The sequence below is a fragment of the Pocillopora damicornis genome, chromosome 6 (genome assembly GCF_964200805.1).
Source record: "Pocillopora damicornis chromosome 6, jaPocDami1.2, whole genome shotgun sequence".
In the NCBI taxonomy this organism is placed as follows: domain Eukaryota; kingdom Metazoa; phylum Cnidaria; class Anthozoa; order Scleractinia; family Pocilloporidae; genus Pocillopora; species Pocillopora damicornis.
This window is the reverse complement of record NC_142675.1, coordinates 6590001-6610000: the sequence shown is the minus strand read 5'-3', so window position 1 is coordinate 6610000 and position 20000 is coordinate 6590001. Positions and strand designations below refer to the sequence as shown.

At 41.6% G+C, this 20000-nt stretch overlaps 4 protein-coding genes across 7 annotated transcripts in view; 2 read left to right on the top strand and 2 right to left on the bottom strand.

Moving 5' to 3' along the window:
* LOC149043664 (uncharacterized) overlaps positions 1–20000 on the bottom strand; it is a 203361-nt gene that overhangs the window by 84203 nt on the left and 99158 nt on the right. The window lies entirely within an intron of this gene.
* LOC149043665 (uncharacterized) overlaps positions 1–20000 on the bottom strand; it is a 191601-nt gene that overhangs the window by 76106 nt on the left and 95495 nt on the right. The gene's annotated exons all lie outside the window — the stretch shown is intronic.
* On the top strand, positions 2020–8455 carry LOC113676614 (guanylate-binding protein 4). The gene is made up of 4 exons (XM_089210639.1): positions 2020–2094; positions 7082–7237; positions 7843–8000; positions 8246–8455. Exons 2-4 carry the CDS (start codon positions 7090–7092, stop codon positions 8426–8428), a joined length of 489 nt encoding a protein of 162 aa, XP_089066765.1. The 5' UTR covers positions 2020–2094; positions 7082–7089; the 3' UTR covers positions 8429–8455.
* LOC113676610 (uncharacterized) overlaps positions 8781–20000 on the top strand; it is a 29074-nt gene continuing 17854 nt past the window's right edge. Inside the window, exons 1-8 of one of the 4 annotated variants that reach the window (XM_089210643.1) lie at positions 8781–8970; positions 10271–10307; positions 10471–10567; positions 12283–12396; positions 14061–14209; positions 14680–14911; positions 16520–16543; positions 17423–17682. In XM_089210643.1, the coding sequence (XP_089066769.1) occupies positions 12338–12396; positions 14061–14209; positions 14680–14911; positions 16520–16543; positions 17423–17426 (468 nt within the window). In that variant the 5' untranslated portion in view covers positions 8781–8970; positions 10271–10307; positions 10471–10567; positions 12283–12337 and the 3' untranslated portion in view covers positions 17427–17682. Of the gene's footprint in view, positions 8971–10270; positions 10308–10470; positions 10568–12282; positions 12397–14041; positions 14210–14679; positions 14912–16519; positions 16544–17422; positions 17683–20000 lie in introns of those variants that run through there. The other 3 variants (XM_089210642.1, XM_089210645.1, XM_089210644.1) reach the window with 3 other exon arrangements.

The window sequence follows — 20000 nt, the reverse complement described above, 5'->3', positions numbered from 1 at the left end:
CTGTAGGTGCATGTTTAGCCTGAGCAAATTTTTAGACCGATAGGCGTATTGAACAGATTTACCGAGTTGCGACATTTGAAGGAAAAATATAAAATCATTTTTTACACGGCCTCGTCCCCACCGTCGCCGTTGTCATTGCTAAATCTCCCTGATGTTCATTAACGCGGAACCCTCGCGTTATAATTACACCGTCACCAGAACCCTTATCGTAGTTCTCAGCAGTTCGACAAAATGCAAACAAATTTAGTATAATATAGTATAATTAAGTCATTCATTTTAAAATGCTGTGATGATACATGTTTTTTTACTTTTCCTGAGCATTTCACTTTCCAATGGTAATCATGTCGGTTCAAATAATGAAATTAAAATTTGCGGTGCTCCAAGTCCCATCTATATTCATCAGAATTTCTAGCTACCTTTGGTGTTTCTGAGCCTTTCAATGGCGGCATCAACCACGTAGAGGCTATCCCTGGCACCGCTAGTCTTGCTGTATTCTCCAGTCTGTTCATCCCATCTACAATTGTTTGGAAGACACAGTGGAACTGCACACTGTTCAGACATCTTGGAGTTGAAACAAACCTGTTATCTCTGCTGCAAAAGAAACTTAAAAAGCAAGCAATTTTCCCTTAGTCTGAAAAGTAGTGCTGTGTCAGCAACAGCTTAGAACTCAGCGGAGCGTCTAGGAATATTTCGATATCGTGACAGGTACGACATATATGCGACCAGAATAGCTAGCGTGACCATTGATGCGTACGTCACAGATTTGTTTGCCTTGAGGTTTTCTGGGAATTAAGAAGGTATTTGTACATGTTATTGGTCAAGGCCAAGATCTAGAGAATAGTGCATGCCTTATTCGTTTAAGTAAAGTAACAGAAGCTTATGTTGTATTAATTAAGACTGATCCTGGCAGTATTGGAGGAAAACAGTTCGAGGCGAAAGGAATGGACCTGTCATTTGTCGACCTCTTTTTTCTAATATATTATGTCACAGCTATTTTTATGAATAAAATATTATCTTACGAATTACAATTACCACTTTGACTAGACATGTTTCAACTAAAAGCAATGCAGAGCAAACTGAGCATAGCTAAAAGTCGACTTACGGGAAAGTCTGAATAAAAACTATTTAAAATTACTTTTTACACGCACCAGTGCATAGCCGAGATATCTATACGCTACATTTCTAAGCTATACTAGCTTTTAGCATGCCGTGCTCGTGATTTTCTTTGGGACATCACTTCATTGTGTGTATCCATGCGTACAATGTATCAATCCAATTCTGATCCAACGTTACTAATTCTATATTTTGGTGTAATCGCGTTGCAAACCAGGAGTGGATCGAAACCCCTCCATTGTCAGTAACGGACCTCTTAAATATCTGCAAATAGTTCTAAAAGTTCGCCTGCTAAACCCAAAACGCTTGTGACCAAATAAAAATACGGTGAGTGGCAAAACTGAGCGGAAAAAGCGAGAGATCTGGCTTACTTACCTTTGATCGATCGCCGATTTGAAAACGAAATAACCACCAAACAAATTGGTCACTGTTTTAATTCACATGCGCCGTAATGGCATTTCTCAGTTCCCAGAATGTCGATGTCGTAAACAGGAAAACTTTCACTTTCGAAGATTCGTGCACAGATGAAAGTGATTTGAGAATAATTCTGGGATATTGCCCCGAAATGCAGGGAATTTTCCCATGACTTTTGCTTTCGATTTCGGTGCGATAAATAACTTAGGGAAAGTTCATTTAATGTGACAAAGTGGTGAAGGGGAGGGGGGGGGGAAGGGGGATGAAGATATTGAAACTCGAAGCTTGAAATTTTAGTAGCCCCCCCTCGCTAGCGGTTCAATATTTTAGGAGCCCCTCCTAATTTTTTCAGAGCCCCCCTTTCGGGTGTCTAAAATTTTCGGAGCCCCCCCTCAATATCTTCACCCCCAACCCCCCTTCTCATATTAAACAAACTTTCCCTCAGTTATTTATTTATTTATGCAAACCGGAAATAACCAATTTCTCGGAATAGTCAGCGGTGGCCGGAAAAGTTTCGTTTTCGTAAAAGCTGTGCGGTGGTGCGTCCATTTGATTTCGTATAAAAAGGTAAGAATTGCTTTGATTAGTTTTTTGCTTTCAAAATTTGGATCGCTGAGGTTATAAACCTTGCACCCAAGCAACAGACATGCTAAATTGGTTCCCTTCTTGAGTTTTTGCTACAATTGCAAAGTCTACAAAGTCTAGTGGGGTGTAGGGGGCTCTGGATAGAGGTAGTACCTTTGTCGTCTGGCAGCTGCATCCTACTTGGTAGGGTGGACGGGCACACTGGTCCTCATCCATCTCCTAAATCTCTCACGTGCTGGCTCCAAGCGCCACACCCCGGCACACCGCCTCAGCTGGCGGGCTAAACCACGTGAGGGGGTGATGTTTACACTGCATCACTACTAGGCGGAAGAGCTGCTCCAGGCAGCCAACGGCTAGAGGGCGGAGGAGATCTGAAGATCCAACGGCCATGTGTAGGGGAGTAAACCCTTCAAATCAGGAGTGGAGCCCCGAAGGCGGACCAGCGTGCAGTGCTCACTGACTCCGGCAGCTCCTGCAGCCAACCTGGTGCCAAACGTACTGCTCTGCATTCCTTTGGACTACACCGGCGAGGCCGAGAAGGGGGTCCTGTCGACTGGGCAACCCAGGATCTCCACACACTCCGCCCAGGCTTGCGCCCTGGAGAGGTCACTCCAGTGCCGCTGTTCCAGCGACAGAAACAACACGGGAGACAGCAGATACCGGTTATAAGCCCAGAGCGTATTGGCGTGAGCTCGGACGCCAGGGGCTGTCTCCGACGGTGGGAGGGATCTTCGCGTCCCACTGGTCAGCTATCGCCCGCCTCAAGCTGGGCAGCCCCCAGCCAGTAAGGTGCTGACCCGTCACAGTCTGCCTGCTTCAATGGGTGCTTGGAGCTAAGGTCAACACCGAAGAGCGGACTGTAAATCCCGCACCAGACAAAAGAAGAAGAAAGACATCAAAGCCGCCAGCGCTGAGACTGGCAACTTGGAATGTCAGGACCATGTGCCCTGGCCTCTCCGACGATCTCCAGCAGATCGATGACGCAAGGAAGACAGCAGTTATCAGCCGAGAGCTCAAGAGGCTCAACATTGACATAGCAGCACTGCAGGAAACTAGACTCCCATCCAACGGCAGCCTGAAAGAGGAGGACTATACTTTCTTCTGGCAGGGGAAAGCTCCAGAGGAGCATCGTGTGCATGGTGTAGGCTTTGCGGTTAGGAACTCCCTACTGCCCTCAGTCGAACCACCCTCAGAAGGCACAGCCCGCATCCTTTCCCTTCGCCTCACAACAACCTCAGGCCCTGTGAACATCATGAGCACCTATGCCCCCACGCTTTGCTCTACAGCAGAGGCTAAGGACGAGTTCTACAGCCAGCTTGAGACCACCATCAAGGAAATACCCCCCTCAGAACACCTGTACCTGCTTGGCGATTTCAACGCCCGGATTGGTTCAGACTTCACCTCCTGGCCTCGATGCATCGGCCACTTTGGCGTAGGCAAACTCAACGAGAACGGGCAGCGTCTCCTCGAGCTATGCTCCTTCCATGACCTCTGCATCACAAACACGTTCTTCACCACGAAACCTCACCACAGAGTGTCTTGGCGGCACCCCAGATCCCGTCACTGGCACCAGCTGGATCTCGTGATCACCCGCAGACCCCTGCTGAACAGTGTCCTGTCCACCCGTAGCTACCACAGCGCTGACTGCGACACCGACCACTCTATGGTCGCCATCAAAGTGCGTCTCCAACCCAAGCGAATCCACCACTCAAAGCACAAAGGACGTCCCCGCATCAATACAGCCGTGACCTCTGTGTCTGAACTACGCGAACGTTTCGCAGATGCCATCCAAGAGGCCCTCAGCGACTGTCCAACTAGCTGCGCTGAGGATAGATGGAACCACATTCGTGACGCTACATACAAATCTGCAGTGGACACTTTTGGAAAAAGAGAGCGCAAAAACCCCGACTGGTTCGAAGCCGGAATCGAGGAACTTGAGCCAGCCATCTCATCCAAGAGAACTGCCCTACTGAACTACAAGAAAGACCCCTGTGAAAAGACTCTGACTGCCCTCAGACGAGCCAGAAGTGAAGCCCAAAAGATTGCTAGACAGTGCGCCAACAACTACTGGCAGAACCTATGTCAAGGCATCCAGACATCGGCTGACTGCGGCAACATTCGAGCCATGTATGAGGGAACGAAGAAAGCCTTCGGCCCATGCGCAATCAAGACTGCCCCTCTCAAGTCATCCACTGGCGAATTCATCACAGACCGTGCAAAGCAAATGGCGAGATGGGCGGAACATTACCAGGAGCTGTACTCCAGGGAGACCGTCGTGACTGACACAGCAGTGGAGAACACGAGCCCCCTGCCAGTCATGGAAGAGCTTGATGACCTACCCACTATCGAGGAGCTCAGTAAGGCCATAGACTCCCTAGCCAGCGGCAAAGCCCCAGGCAACGATGGCATTCCGCCAGAGGTCATAAAAGCAGGCAAAGAGACCAGTCTTCTCGAACATCTCCACGAACTTCTGCTACAATGCTGGGAGGAAGGAAGTGTGCCTCAGGACATGCGTGACGCCAACATCATCACGCTCTACAAAAACAAAGGTGATCGCAGCGATTGCAATAACTATCGCGGAATATCCCTCCTCAGCATCGTCAGCAAGACCTTTGCCCGCGTCGTGTTGAACAGACTGCAGTCACTGGCAGAGCGTGTGTACCCAGAATCACAGTGCGGATTTCGAGCCGAAAGGTCCACGATCGACATGATCTTCTCCCTGAGGCAGCTGCAAGAGAAATGCCGTGAGCAGAGACGCCCCCTGTATATCGCTTTCATAGACCTGACCAAAGCGTTCGACCTGGTCAGCAGGTCAGGTTTGTTCACACTCCTGCACAGGATTGGATGCCCCCCCAAGCTCCTGAGGTTGATCACCTCCTTCCACAAGGAAATGAAAGGTACTGTCCAGTACGATGGCTCCTCCTCGGACCCCTTCCCCATCAAGAGCGGCGTCAAACAAGGGTGTGTCCTCGCGCCGACACTTTTTGGCATCCTGTTCTCCCTGCTGCTGCGCTACGCCTTCAGCCAATCCGAAGAGGGCATCTACCTGCACACCAGGAGCGACGGTAGTCTGTTCAACCTGGCACGCCTCCGAGCCAAGACAAAGGTACGCAAAGTCCTCATCCGGGAGATGCTCTTCGCTGATGATGCCGCCATCACAGCTCACACCGAAACTGCCCTCCAGGAGCTCATCAACTGCTTTGCCCATGCCTGTTCACAGTTTGGCCTCACAATCTGCATAAAAAAGACCAACATCCTGGGCCAAGACGTCAGCACTGCTCCCAGCATCTCCATAGGTGACTGTACCCTTGATGTGGTGGAGGACTTTACCTATCTTGGGTCCACCATCTCCAGCAACCTCAGCCTGGACACCGAGCTAAACAGGAGGATCGGCAAGGCCTCAACAGCTATGGCCCGCCTGACCAAGAGAGTGTGGGAGAACACTATGCTCACCATCAAGACCAAGACCCAAGTGTACCAGGCGTGTGTGCTGAGCACACTGCTGTACGGCAGCGAGAGTTGGACCCCCTACACCCGGCAAGAACGCAGGCTCAATGCTTTCCACCTGCGTTGCCTCAGGAGAGTCCTCGGTATCACCTGGCAGGATCGCATCCCAAACACCGAAGTCCTAGCAAGGGCAGGAACTGTGAGCATGCACGCCCTGCTAAGCAAGAGACGCCTGCGATGGCTCGGTCATGTCACCCGCATGCAAGATGGCAGGCTACCGAAAGACATTCTGTACGGTGAGCTTGCCACTGGGTCCAGACCCACTGGACGACCTTCGCTCCGCTACAAGGATGTGCTCAAGCGTGACCTGAAGGCGGGTGGCATTGCGCCAGCAGGCTTCGAAGCACTGGCAGCAGACCGCAGTGGCTGGCGATCCACCACCATGTCAGCCATAAAGACAGCAGAGCAGAAAAGAGAGTAGCAGTGGGAAGACAAGAGAGCTCGCAGGCGCCAGAGAGCAGAGGCCAACCCACCCCCCTCGGACGACAACGTCTTCGCATGCAGCAACTGCAGCAGGATCTGCCGCTCAAGGATCGGTCTCTACAGCCACAGCCGGCGCTGCAGCTCCACCACAGACTGACCATGGGCGCAACTCCATTGTCTCCCGAGACAGAAGGACGCCAACAACTAGGAATACAAAATACAAATGGGCACAGACAGCATAATCGTACTTGTGTTTGGATCTCGCACTTAATAACTACGCATTCTTACCCATATTTTAACGGAAAGGAGAATTACACACAAGGCATAGTAGTTAAAAGAGCAATTATTGGAAATTTCGTTCTTCTGTTTTTGTTCCCACCTCGTCTAAAACTGCAGTGGAAAGAATGCCATTGACGTCTAACAGTTTCTGCCTTTTTCAAAAGTGGGGAGAATTAAAATTCAATTCAGAAATTATGCAAGTTATCATTCTACAGTTCTATACGAGCGCGATAAATTTGGCGCAACGAAGTAATAGATTTTATTATTCGATGTGAACACGATGACAGTGGAAGCGGAAGCAAATTAAACCTCAATTAAGAAACATTTTCACTTCTGTGTTTGCTTTGTCAGGAAGTAAGCAAAATGCAAGTTGCCACAGAAACTAAAATCATATTTTTTTCAAATATCAATGTATTTTAGAAAAGCTTATAAACTTTGGCAGTGTTGTTTTGAGTATTGTGAAATATTTCCCATGATTGTATGACACGCGTGACAGTTTTTAAAACACTTCATGTGGATCGAGTGCTGATATTTTAATCTTGTACCTAATCTTTTTTAAGTCTAGAAGATCCCATATCCTGTGCCACTCGGTCAATTCTTAATTTGTTAAGATCTATGATGTCCCATTCTCATAAACCTAGAGGGTTTGACCGTATACATAAAAAACCGTGAGTGCACGAAGGGTAGAACCTAGAGACTGAACTATACTAAATTTAAACTTAATATCCTTTTCCGATCTCTCCTTAATGGATTACTTTAGCTGTAAGAATGTCAGAAAACTGTGCTGTTCCACTGTGTCTTCCAAACAACTGTAAATGGGATGAACAGACTGGGGAATACACGCGAGATGAGGAAGAAGAGAGGACCGGCCTCTGCGTTATTGAGGCTGCTTTGGAGCGATTGAAAAATGTGAAAGGTAGCGGTGTATAAAATATCTTAAAATATCTTAGTTTGTACATAATGTGACCGGGCAGAAGAACATCTGAATTCTAATGTAGAAATTGGTGCTGACTTATGATTAATTAACTGGAGATGAAGACGTTCCCAAGAAAAAAAAAAGAGAATTAATCAAATGCATCGGCATGCAAGGTTGCTAGCGCTCGGTCAGTTAATCGTCAAACCGAATATAAACAGGAACATAAATTTGGATCACACATACAAGTTCCTTCAAAACTGCAAAAAAAAAAAACAGGCACAACTTCAGAATAATCAATTCAATAATTCGCTTTAGCTTTTCTTGTAGCTTAATTGCAATTGCGATTCCAGAATAAAACCTAGGCCACGGTGAATCAATGTATTCCGGCATTCCATTTAGAAAACAATGTACAGACATGGTCACGAAAAGCGTTTGGAGCAAAAAGGTCATTGATGCTGCCATTCGCATTTAATAAGCTTGTAATATTTAAAGCTAAGAAAAACCTACCGTTAGTATGTAAGCTCCGAAACGTTTTGCAGCTCTTAGTAAGACAGAACAATGCCAAGAATACACATGACTGATTTCATTTTGATATTCTGTTTCAGGCCCTGTTTGTGTGGTGTCCATTGCAGGGCCTTGTAGGAAGGGCAAATCCTATATCTTAAGTAAAGCTTTTGAACAGGGAGAGGTTTTCCCCCTTGGTCATGAGCTGGACCCTGAGACAATGGGAATATGGATGTGGATTGTGCCTGAAAAATTCCAGGTATATATATTGTCATTATTTAATTAAGGTGAGGTCTTTAATACACAAGTATTTAAATTAAAGGAAACTTTTAATCCTTTGTTTGGAAATTAAGAACACCTTGCGGTAAATCAACTCCGAGACATTTTGGCAACTAAAACAGCTTTTAATTTTAGGCGACGGCACAACCGAGTACGACCCGCTTATTGACCGATCACAGCGTCCATAGTAACTGAGAGGTTAAACAGCTGTCTCATTTATCGCAGGACGCTAATGGACTGGAAGTCACAGTTGTGTTACTGGACTCGGAGGGAATCGATGCTGTGTCAGGAGAAGGCGCAGATGATCACTGTATATTTACACTGACTATTTTACTGTCTTCAAAGCTGATTTACAACTCAGCCGGAGTACCAACCAGGACCGACCTAGATGGACTCGAGTATCCTTAATAAAACTAAAAGTGATTTTTGACCATCTACTATCTATAGCTTTCATTGTTTTGGAAACATTGTGCAAGAAAGTCGTTTAAAAGTAAGTTATAGCCCCTGTTGGAATATTTTTGTATGTTTGAATATTTTTATATGTTTGATCTCCCTCAGAGTGTTTGTCACTAGGCGCGAGAAATTTTTTAAAGAAAGTATGCCTTTACACTGGTTTTGAAGTGACAAAGAATTGTCTTGATACAAAGTTAATAGAAGACATGGAACAAAACCTCAGTCAGTCATTTTCTTATTTTGAGAACCTCTTTGATGAGGTTACTGCGTTAAAACGGCCAGAATTTTGTGGCGCGTAGCTGACCGGATTGACTGAAGCTCAGAATGAATTGGCTTTCACAGAGTTGCGACTGTATGGTTTTCCTTCCTCTGACTTTTCTCAGTGGCTTCTGCGTAAAAAGCGTTTCAACATGGTTGACAGTTCTGCCGGCTCAATGTTTTCAAGTGCGACTGGAAGTTTTTCTCTCCTTCCTCTACGCTAAAGTTGGACGTGAACGGTTGGTCTATTTTATAGTTAGTAATCACAGTGTATTAAATCTCTATTTTATAAAATGACTCGGCTTAAATTTGCGTAGGACTACGTTTGATCTACTCGTGACTTTCTTCACCTTCAAAGACATTGATAGCATGTTTTGGTGACTTTTTTGTACTTTCCGGAACAGCACTTGCCATCAGCTTTTTAATGTCACTATCGCTAGACTCAGTAACACGAGTTTTGGTTTCCTTCTATGTTAACTAAGGGAAAAAAAAGTTAAAATTCTTGCGCTGACTATGTTTCTCCTCGACGGAAACAATCGGAGGACAAATATCGACTCGGGCGGGGGTTATTGCGTGATAACTGTTCGGCGATTTACACCACGTGACGTAAAGTAGCCAATAAAATCACTCGAAAATTAATGGGTGGGTTATAAGATATACATATTCTCCAATTTTCGAGACCGTGCATGTTGCGAAAAGTATTAGAAGGATGATATAATAGATAGCTTCCATTTGGCGGGAAAGTATGCTCGGATATTTGTCCTTTGACATTATCTCGTCCAAAAAGTGCACAATATTCCTCGAACTTTGCTCTCAGAAAATTGTTCGCTTTTCGGAACGGATGTAAAATATCCGAGCTTGTAATCCATCAAATATTTTCCCTTCCACGCGATTGGTCTAAACGCGTCACGCGACCGAATATTCCCCAGCTAAAATATTCCACAAATTGCAAACCGGCGCGTGTTGCAAAAAAAATATTTGAAGGATAATAAACACAAACCTCCATTTGGCATAGAAATATACTGGCATACTTGTCCTTGGACATTATCTGTTCCTCAAAGCTCAGTTTTCCTCGAGCTACGCTTTCGGAAAACTGTTCGCTTCTCGGAACAGATAATGTCCGCGGACAAATATCCCAACATATTTTTTGCGCCAAATGGAGGCTACTGTTTATATATTTTCGCCCCAATTAAAGGCTATTGCTTTGATGTTGAGTGCATCGGAATCTCTGGGATATGAGCAACAAGCTGGTTCAACAGGAGCTGATGCTCAACTCCTATAAGTGTATCATAGAGGTGACTTGAAATACCACTACACATGCCAAACTACCCTCACCGCAAAGCACGACTACTGAGATAAAGCTTAACTTCATAGCCCAATAAAAGATCAATTTAGCATTAATCAATAAGTTTTTTAAAGTTACAGTAGAGCACAACAATGAGAGCTCTTAGAGCTTGCAATAATGTTGCGTAGTTCCATCGTTTTCTTCCATAATGACTGTACCGATAATAAAGTACTGTGTGTAACTCCCTTTTTTAGACATCAAAAACTTCAACGGACTCCAGGATAGTGAAACGTAAGTAAATATGTTTTTTATGTAGAGTCTTTAGTCCGGTGCTCTATTTGTGAAACAATCGCTCCATTTCCTGCCAAAGTCATACCATTTCACCTGCGCGTGCTTTTCAATACGGTGTTGAGACACAACGTAATAATCTTTTACTTTCTCTTCATGTATGTAGACACGAATCTGCTCTCTACCGACCATGCCAAGTTGTTAAGTCAAGACGTTGTGCTGTTACTGAAGCATTTCTGCTTCCGGCTCACCGCTGGACCAAGGTAAGGAGAAATTTCGATCGTTTTACTCGACGTATAGAGCAAGAAGGCGAAAAAAAAAATAATAATAACAAAATCATCACTGAATACTGGCGTAATTATGTGGTTCTGAGTTTTGAGTTTGCAAATGAAAGCTTAGCGTGTGGCCATCCAAATGACACTTTCTAAAAAGCACTTTCGCCTTGAATTGTCTGTTTTTTCCTTCTCCTGCGCAGTAAGATCCGACATTTCGTTTCCAGTTGAGAACTTTCGCGTCATCCGCAGTGGAAATGATAACTCAAACAATTCCAACAAAAGCGGCACTTCATGATAAATTTTACGTTGAAACATGGGAATCTATGTGTTAGTGGTGAAAAAACTGGACTTGTCCATACAACATAATTTGCGTTTTTGGCTTTTTAAGTTATACTTAGCTAAAGTTTTTTTGTGGTAAAGCCTGCATATGTTTAGTCATATTTCCTCTATGCGCACTACAATAAAACAGTGTGATTGTCCCGAGGAGAACATTGAAATTTGAGGCACAACAAAAAGCAAATTTTCGTAATTATTGAATGTATTATTCTCATGGGTATTAGGACGAAGAATTTATGCCTATATGAAGTTTATATGAAATATTTCATATTTTGTACTGCGGTTGTAGATGAAAGTGAAATGTGATCATCGCAGTAAATTTTCCAATTTAAGCAATTGGAAAGAAGAAGCCTGAAAAAAATCAGGGCTTCAACGGGATTCGAATTTATGTCTACTTTGGAACAAAAAATACTGAAGGTCGTAGAACAAAAAAAAAGCAGTTTATGAAATCAAATTCTTTACAAGTGAATTGACAAATTACTCGAAAAGACCATTAAAGTAATTGTAACTTTTCGTTTACACTGTTTGGGTAAAGCTTTGGACAAAAATTAGATACGGATACAAAGGCTAAATTTGCTATGGAATGTTGTTAAAGTTGTCACCCTGTGTGGTTTTGATTGCAAAAACATGAATGTGATTTAGTCGTCAAAGGGTAAAGCACTCATGTAATTACTTAGTTTTTAGTCGCTCAGTGAGGAATCACTGTGGAAAGAATAACGCCCAGGTACGAAACACTATAGAAATAAATTGAATATTCATCCTTCAAATTATAGTTTTCTAAGCATCAGCATGAGAAAACAGATGCACCGACTTAATGTTTTTGAGGATATTATCTGTTTGCTTTTCGTTGTCCTTCAGTTGCCTCTAATTTCCATTTGATTGGAAACCGTTAACATATGTCAAAAGACTGGAAAAGTTATTTTACGTCAAAAAACGAAAACAGTGTCGGCGTTTTTCTGCCGCTCTGTTTGACTGGTAAAATTCGATCCAGATTCTTTGTCGATGTTAATTCTCTCATGTAAAATGTTTGTTGTGAAGTTTAGCGCGAAGCTAAAGAAAACGGCTCTTTTTAAACAATATCAACTACTAATTTCTTCCGACTACCAACAATCCAATTGAAAAGAAAAATGCTAAGAAACTTTTAATCTTAGGGTGTGTTCGGCAAAATCCTCGGAAGATTCTCGAAATTAGTTCAGAAGATAACTTTCTTTGGAAATTAGCAATCTTCGGATCTTTTTGGGGGTATGATCCGGCTTTAGGAGTCTCCGGGATCTTTAAAACTTTATGCTTTTATTTTGTTTGGTGAGTTTTCCATGGCATTTCCCTTCATGAACATGGATAACAATCGTTGTTGATTCTTGTCCTAGTGTGCCGGTGCAAGGCGGCCAGGCCATTCCATTGTACCTGGAGGCCATCTTGGTGATGCTAAGCAGCCTGTCGACAGCCTTACAACAGGAGAAGGAGTTTATAAACGTCATCTGGTGAGTTCAGGAGCAAGCCGCCGTTTTCCCTTTCAAACAATTAGTATTTGCTATTGTTCAAGAAGCAGATTGTTTGATTTTGTATAACATTTTCGAAAAACGACACGAATCCGTATTAGGAAGTGAGGACACTAAACGTTTGCTTATATTGATATGTAAAATCTGGCAGATAGACTCGAAAACCGAACAAGCGTTTACAACTTTTAATCAAGTAAGTCCCATAAGCGAAAAAGCGTCATAAATTACTACGCTCTCTACAGTATATATATGCACGTTTTTCAGTGGATAGAGATACAAGCAACGAAAATGACTCTCCCATCAGATTTACTGACCTAACACCAAAAAAACTAAAGACAATCGTTTAATAAGGCTCCCAGTTTTATAACTTGCCTTATGATGATGATGAATGCATTTTAAAACAACTGTTTCTAGCTCAAACAATATTTATATTACCAAGAAGAAAGATACTAAGAATAAATATTGTTTCCATTTGCTTTATGCCGCAAAAACAGCAAAATCATGCAGAGATATTCATTATTCAAAGAGTAGGTACTTCCTTTTCATAACAGCTATCACCTGTGTTTTGTTTAGTCTAGATTCTCTGTCAGTGAAGTAAAACAAATTAAAACAGTAGAGTAGAAACAATAAAAATGAAAACAAGGAGGTAACATCTAACGTATTTCGTGAAAAAAAAGTTTCTGAATGGCACAATGTAAGAATGCAAGCAATATCATGTTATAAAAGATTAGAACTCGCTGTAACCAGGTTAAAAAGAACAGGAATCTCCGTTTAAATCATTTCTGGTCCACGAAGCTACCACACGTACATCACACAATGGAATAGATGAAACGTGGCGGGTGATACGAAATTGTTTAAGAATTTGATCAAATTAATTTTACCTCTAAGTGAGTAAACGCTGCCTACTGTATGTTCAGTGACACAAAAGGTTCTTCTGTAAAGTTTTAATATTTCAACAAAAAAATTACAAGACATGAAATTCGCGCACGTCTAAAATTTTGCAAGTTTTGTTTAAGTGGCAGAGACTAAGTAGTCAATGTAACCTACTTTACAAGCAAGAATTTTTGTTTACGTGCGTGCACAAGTCACGTGGTACAAGACATAGGGAGCTTAACTGAAATGAACTGAGCCTACTCTGACAACACATCACTTATCCAACCACCCTGTTTGACTGCTGTCCTGTTGTCACGATTAAAACTAGGTTCTTTGTGAACAGAAAAAGCAACATCAAGAGAATTGCGTGCAACGTAAAATTGGCCAAGATATTAAGTAAAATGACCACCAGACGATCACTGTCTGGTTGTCAACGAAACCTTGTTAAAATCCAGGAATTTTTTCATTTGTCATTTGTTTTCCATGAAGCTACCATGTTAGCACCTGATGCAATAGCCCCGACATATATTGAATGTGTCAGAGCAATCCTCCTCATTTTCAGTCAGGACAAGGAGAAGGCATTTGCTTAACTTAGCACACAAAAGGTTGGTATTGAAGGAAGAAGCAAAAAGTTAATTTCGCTTTTTTCAATGTGGCGGGCTCAATTTTACCCTTTTCGCCAAAGTAGTTTATTCTTAGCTACCTTTTCGTCTAGATTTTGGAAGCGGTTGTTGAATCAAATTATTTTCCGTAGTCTTGTTTTCTTCTTTTAGCTTCACTGATCTTGAAGAGGAAATGAAGGTAGCCTGGACCGTTTTTCTGCTCTTGCTTTTGTTCGCTACCACCATGGATGCTAGAAGAAAGGATGGAGGAAGGAGGAGGTCATATAATTATGGAGAAAATGATTGCACTCCGTGTCAGGGTAAGTTAATGATGAGCGGTAGTTCATCGGTACGTCCTGAACCTTTAACGTAATCGAAAAAGTTGCGCAGGTTTATCAGGCAAAATAACAGTGTATATGCGAGCTCGGGGAGTTCAGGTTTTAAGACGTTCAGAAGTTATCAAAGGCAAAAAACAAACAAACAAACAAATCGGTACTTGGGACTTTCTTAGCCTTGCAAAAAATTCGAGACTGCGAGGCGTTCATGACAGCTACAAAAACAAGGCTGCGAGCTTGGTGCTATTGGAAAACCGCAACAAAGTTAGCCAAGTATAGGGCAATAATATACCTAAATGAGCAATTTGATTAAAGCGTTACTAAAAGATCTTGGCGGGGCGATATTTTACAGACTACGAATTTGATTTTGTTTTTGAAGTCGACATTTATTTATGATTAAAATATGTTTTCAAATGTTTCTGATTTTCTGGTCTCACTGACACGTTCTCTTTCAGAGTACCAACTGAGATTTAAAGAGCGCACCACCACAGACTACGCGATTTTAGAAGACTCGATCGTGTATGATCTAGATGCAGCTACAGTGTGCTTTTTCGCGGAAGACACAGATAGCAACAAACCCCCAAACGAATATCAATGCGTGTACAGCTACGCCGTTTCTGACCAGAACAACGAGCTCTTGTTTTGCACATCTCCCGTTCTGCGAGTTCTAGTTGACGGAGTTGGAAGGTACCTAACTTGTATTGAAGCGATGCTTTCCGTTTCTTAAGTTCTTTATTATCAAAACAGTTTTAAATGGATTCAATTGTTTGAATAACACAGCTGCTTCTTAAATTCAAGGATTTCAACAAGTTTATCCAAAGAGTATTGACACATATTGGCTCGATTGTAGACTTTCTCAAAGTCCGTTTTTGTCTCCCCGTGACTTCCTCGCTAGTCTAAAAAAACAAAGACTTGGGGCAAGTCTAGCTCGATTGTCACCTCAGTAGTTAGGGCCTCCTCCTGAATACATGTGCCTCGGAGAACTTTAGAAAAGCAACAACCACCTGTTATTTTGGATTTGTATTTGACGAAAACTCGGTCAGGAAAATCCCGTCATCATTGTGACGTCACCGTTTCGAAAAGCTCCGTTTTCGAATGTCTTCCCTCCAAACAAAAACGAAAAGCAGACGTTTTCAAATTCCACCAATTTGAAGAGCGTTTACAAAAAGCTAGGCGCAGTAGAAACAACGCCGCGTTTTCGAATTTCTCCAGAGTATTGTGGACGCTTAAGGTGGCCGAACACAGTTTTCAAGAGCCTATGCCTAATTCACCATAACTTTTAAACTATTTATGCTTTGGCGCCCATTTCTTGCAAAAGTCTAGATTAATTACAGAAGTATTTATTTTCGCATTTTGACAAGGGTGCATGCTGTTGCCATGGCAACGGGGCTGGTTAAAACAAGGCTTAAATAATGGTTTTTGTTTATTCAAAAAAAGTCCAGTCGTTAGATTGTTTTCATCTTTTGCACTCTACGAGGTGACATTAAATCCCTTTTATCAACACTGTTCTAATAAAATTTTGGCATAGCCGATTTCCGTAATTCGCCGTTAATCGTTTCCTGTATTATCAAAAATTCCCTTGTCAAAATTCAGATTTTTTGTGATAGATCATTGACGTGGTCTCTGATCTAGTTTTTTGCCAAATTTCTTGAAATTCTAACGACTGGATCGCTAGAAAACGGCGCGTTTCTGCTAAAGTAATCGGTCTCAATTTTTCGAGCAACTGCGCATGCGTTGCATTTAACTGTGTTCTTTCGGTAACAAACAAAAGCTAAAAATGCTGGGTACTTTGCATCGTTACCTTTTGTAACATATCGTTGTAATAAAATACTAAAGCCATCAATACACTGCATGCAATTATAGAGAAAAATAACACAGATAATGCGGGTGTTGAGCAAATAAAATGATCGCTCTGTTGACAGCATGTTTGTTTTTTGAAATCCTTGTGCACGTGCTAATTTGCATCAGCAAAAGCGCGCGCTAAAACTGTGTTCGGCCACCTTAAGGACGTTCGTGCCCATTGCTACTGCGCATCTCTTGTGCGCACGCTATACATGACGTGGCGAGTGCCACTTCATGTATTTCAAGCGCGCGCACCGAGTCGAAACTCGACAAAATATAGAGCTGATGACCTTTGCGGTAACTTGATCTGCGAATATTTTTGTTGGATGCTCGGTGACACCCACTTTTTTTTCGGCAGATCACTTCCTTTTCTGAGTCTTTCTATTAGACTAAAAAACAAAAAAAATCTGTGCATGGGAAGTTTTAATTATTTCTCATATGCTATTCAAATAGGCTCGAATTGGTACATGGATACAGGTGAGTGCGACTTAGAAGTTGCCTGTTTTAAGGCTAATTCTACTTGAGTTAATGACATAGGTAGCAAAGATCTATCCAATAGGCCTATATATGCTGTGTTAAACACACATTACTTAGATATGATTCTTCAACTTAAATATATGCCGATAGTAATGAATCTGGCCAGAATCGCCTCCAGTGACTGTTAAAAACAAACAAAATTGAAATTTGCAGCTGTGTACGCGCTCATCAGTTTTTTTCTCTTTCCACATTTCCAACTCTTTAAGTCAAATCAGGAAGACTTTACAATTCGTATTGACGATACCTCATAGAAGCAGAAAACCGCACAACAATTTCTACAACAAAGAGTTCATATATGTCGCTTTCACAACAAGAAAGAAACAGGAAGTCATTCTTTATACTATATCACACTGCCGTCCAATTATTAATTTGACATAACACATTTCTAAAAGAGATCTTTACTGAATTAAAGCTTAATTAAAACAGTTGCGTTTTGTGTTACCCATCAGGCACTGAAGAAATTATCATGATGTTTGAAGTATACAACAGGGAGTGTTTTCTATATTTGGTTACGAAACTAAATTCCGCTGATTGAGAAATATAGCTAGGTAGGCCAGTTAAAGTCTGTATGCGAGCGCATGACTATGTCTACTTCCCCCTTGGATGGGATGCCAGTCCATCAGTTACCCCCTGCATTAAGTTTTCTGGTACCCATGCATGCTCCTGGTAGGAGAGAACACGACATAATGTCCCCGGTCAGGGGCCCGTTTCTCCAAAGACCCGATAACGTAACGGGCCCGAAATCACATTTTGAAATCAAAGTCTCAAGAAAAGTAGAATGTGTTCTGACCTCTAATGAATTCCATTTTGTTTCTTTAGCTAATAGCTTTACTGTATAATTCTCAAAACTTTTGAAACTCTCATCTGGAATGGAAAAGAAAACAGCTTTAAAACAAGCCCGATAATTACCGGGAGCTTTGAGAAACGGGCCACAAGACTGGAATCAGGACTACTCAATCCGGAGACCAGCGCACCAACCATGAGGCCACTGTGCCTCCGACATTGAGAGAGAATTCTCTATGGAATAATTCTCAATTACACTGCTAGGAAAAGTAACAAAAAATAAAAGCTATACTATTGACATTATTGTAAGTTAATCTTGACTCGAAATCACGCCGGAAGTTTGTTTTTCTAAGTCTCCTGGATTTGTGTTTGAGGAAAACCCCTGATTATCGTCACGCCATTCTTTTTGAAAAGCTCCATTTTGAAAATCTAAATCTAAATCTAAATCTAATTAGTATAAATTTACCGTAGTCTATTGTGAATCCGTGAATTTGATTGGCTATATTATCGTCAACGAGGTGTAGCCGAGTTGACTATCGCTCGTAGAAAACGAGGGCGAGTAGTCTATAATTGTTTTAGTATAAATTTACCGTAGTCTCATTGCATAAAAAGGAAAAAATGTCAAGTAACACGTAGAAAAGAACTGTTTTATCATGTTACATCAGGTTCAAACATGACGCGCCAACTCTAAAATGCTAATACATAAAACTATACTAAAATAAAATATACAAAATAACAGTAAAAATAACAGTGAAAATGAAAAGTCTGTGTTTTCAAATATATTCGTCCTCCGGCTTGAAGAGCATTTTCGAAAAGCGCCGTCTTCGTGACGATTAGCTTGGACGGTAGGCCTAACCGGAGAAAGAAAGCTGTATTTTCAAATTCCTCCGGCGTGGTGTAGATTCTGCCTTCTATCCTCAGTAATCAAGATTAATCTTTCTTTTTCACGTTTATTACTCCTTTACATAACACTCTCAATAACGGTGTTACATTCAGGTCAACTGATCAGTTCTCTATAATTAAAACAAAATCTCCTACTTCAAAAGAGATTTTTTTAGATGGGAATTGACATTATTTGAGCCAATGGATTTACACGTGTTAGGTTTTTAGCGTCGGCCAAGTATATCATGGGTGATTCAAAGCAGGGAGAGTGTGATTAAGTTTGGTTCTACTTATGTCTTTTCGTCATAACAGGAAATATCTAAGTTTAATACTCGTTTAAACGCGTTACAGACCTTAATATGCTTTTAATATGCTATCTCAAGCGAACAAAAGATTTTTACCTATTTGGGAGTGTTGCGGTTCATCAAAAATTTCAAAAGGGCGAAATTGCAATTTTCTCAAATTTTGATCAGCGTTCATGCAAAACGGCTGGTAGATCACACAAAATGAAACTGAAAACCTAAAATTCATTGACCGAACTGTCTTTAGCTATAATATCAGAGGATTTGAAGCCCTAACGATCAGCTATTTTTCCTCACTAAATTTGCATAACTTTAAAGTTTTCCTTTACCAGAAAAGTGTGCCTCCGGGCTCCGTTCGCTTAGAAAACTCAAGAAACGTGAAAAATCACTATATCTTGATTAAGGAACAATCAATGTATGCCTTTAATGAAATTAGAAGATCCTCGCAGCTAAGAGCACTACTGAAACTAGTAGTTGTAAGTAGGACCTGATTTTTTTCAGGTCCTACTTACAACTACTAGTTTCAGTAGTGCTCTTAGCTGCGAGGATCTTCTAATTTCATCTCTCCACCGCAGTGCAAATATGTGAATTTTCATGTATGCCTTTAATGTTGAGAACGTTTCATAGCCATGCAAACGTCTGTGCAGCAATAAGTTGAAATTTGTAAATTTTGGAATATCGCAAAGTGTAATTTGACCTTTCAGTACAAAGACCGTTTTACGTTAATTTCTGCCGTTGTATTAGATTTCCTAGAAAACTAACTCGATTTCCTTCAGTTCCTTACCCAGGCCTTCAAACTGGCCAAGTATGGGCAAAATCGATTTTTCCACCCTGGTTAAGATTTCTTTGATTTTTACTGGCAATTACTCTAAGACCTGATGACTCAGATATTGTTGTCTTCCAGAAATGTTATTTGAACATACGGCTAGTGCCGTTTTTTTTTTTTTGGCTTGTTTTGTCGCTTAGAGAAAAGAAAAATTTTATACGGTTCAGTTAAAAACACACAAAAAATATGTTCTCTTCAAAATCTCAGCCTCTCGTTTATTCTAAAAACACTTAAAAAATGTCCCAACTTTCAGCCCCGATATTCTTACAAAACATAATATAAACTTATAAAAAAAGAAACAATATCTACCTCGCTTCCGACCGACTTTGGTCACGTGTATATAAGGCATCAAACTAATTAATTTAGCATGTTTTTCCCTACTGGCTGTCAAAACTAAATATTTGTTTTTACTCGGAAAAGCCCTACTGAAGAAAGAAAATTGTCTTTTCTCAGTGTAAACAACTAGTCACGATCAACCCTACGATAAACTGAAGGACTGAAGGGGACACACGTCAAGGACGTCAAGGTAAAGTTTCTTTACTTTTGTTATTTGAAAATTGCCACCAGAGATCTTCAACTACTAATTCACATTTCTGTCTGACTA

Coding starts and splice junctions, on each gene's coding strand:
- LOC113676614 (XM_089210639.1), top strand. CDS start 7,090: ATGTCAGAAAACTGTGCTGTTCCACTGTGTCTTCCAAACAACTGTAAA. Junction 7,238..7,842: donor GCGATTGAAAAATGTGAAAG/GTAGCGGTGTAT, acceptor ATTCTGTTTCAG/GCCCTGTTTGTGTGGTGTCC. Junction 8,001..8,245: donor TTGTGCCTGAAAAATTCCAG/GTATATATATTG, acceptor CATTTATCGCAG/GACGCTAATGGACTGGAAGT.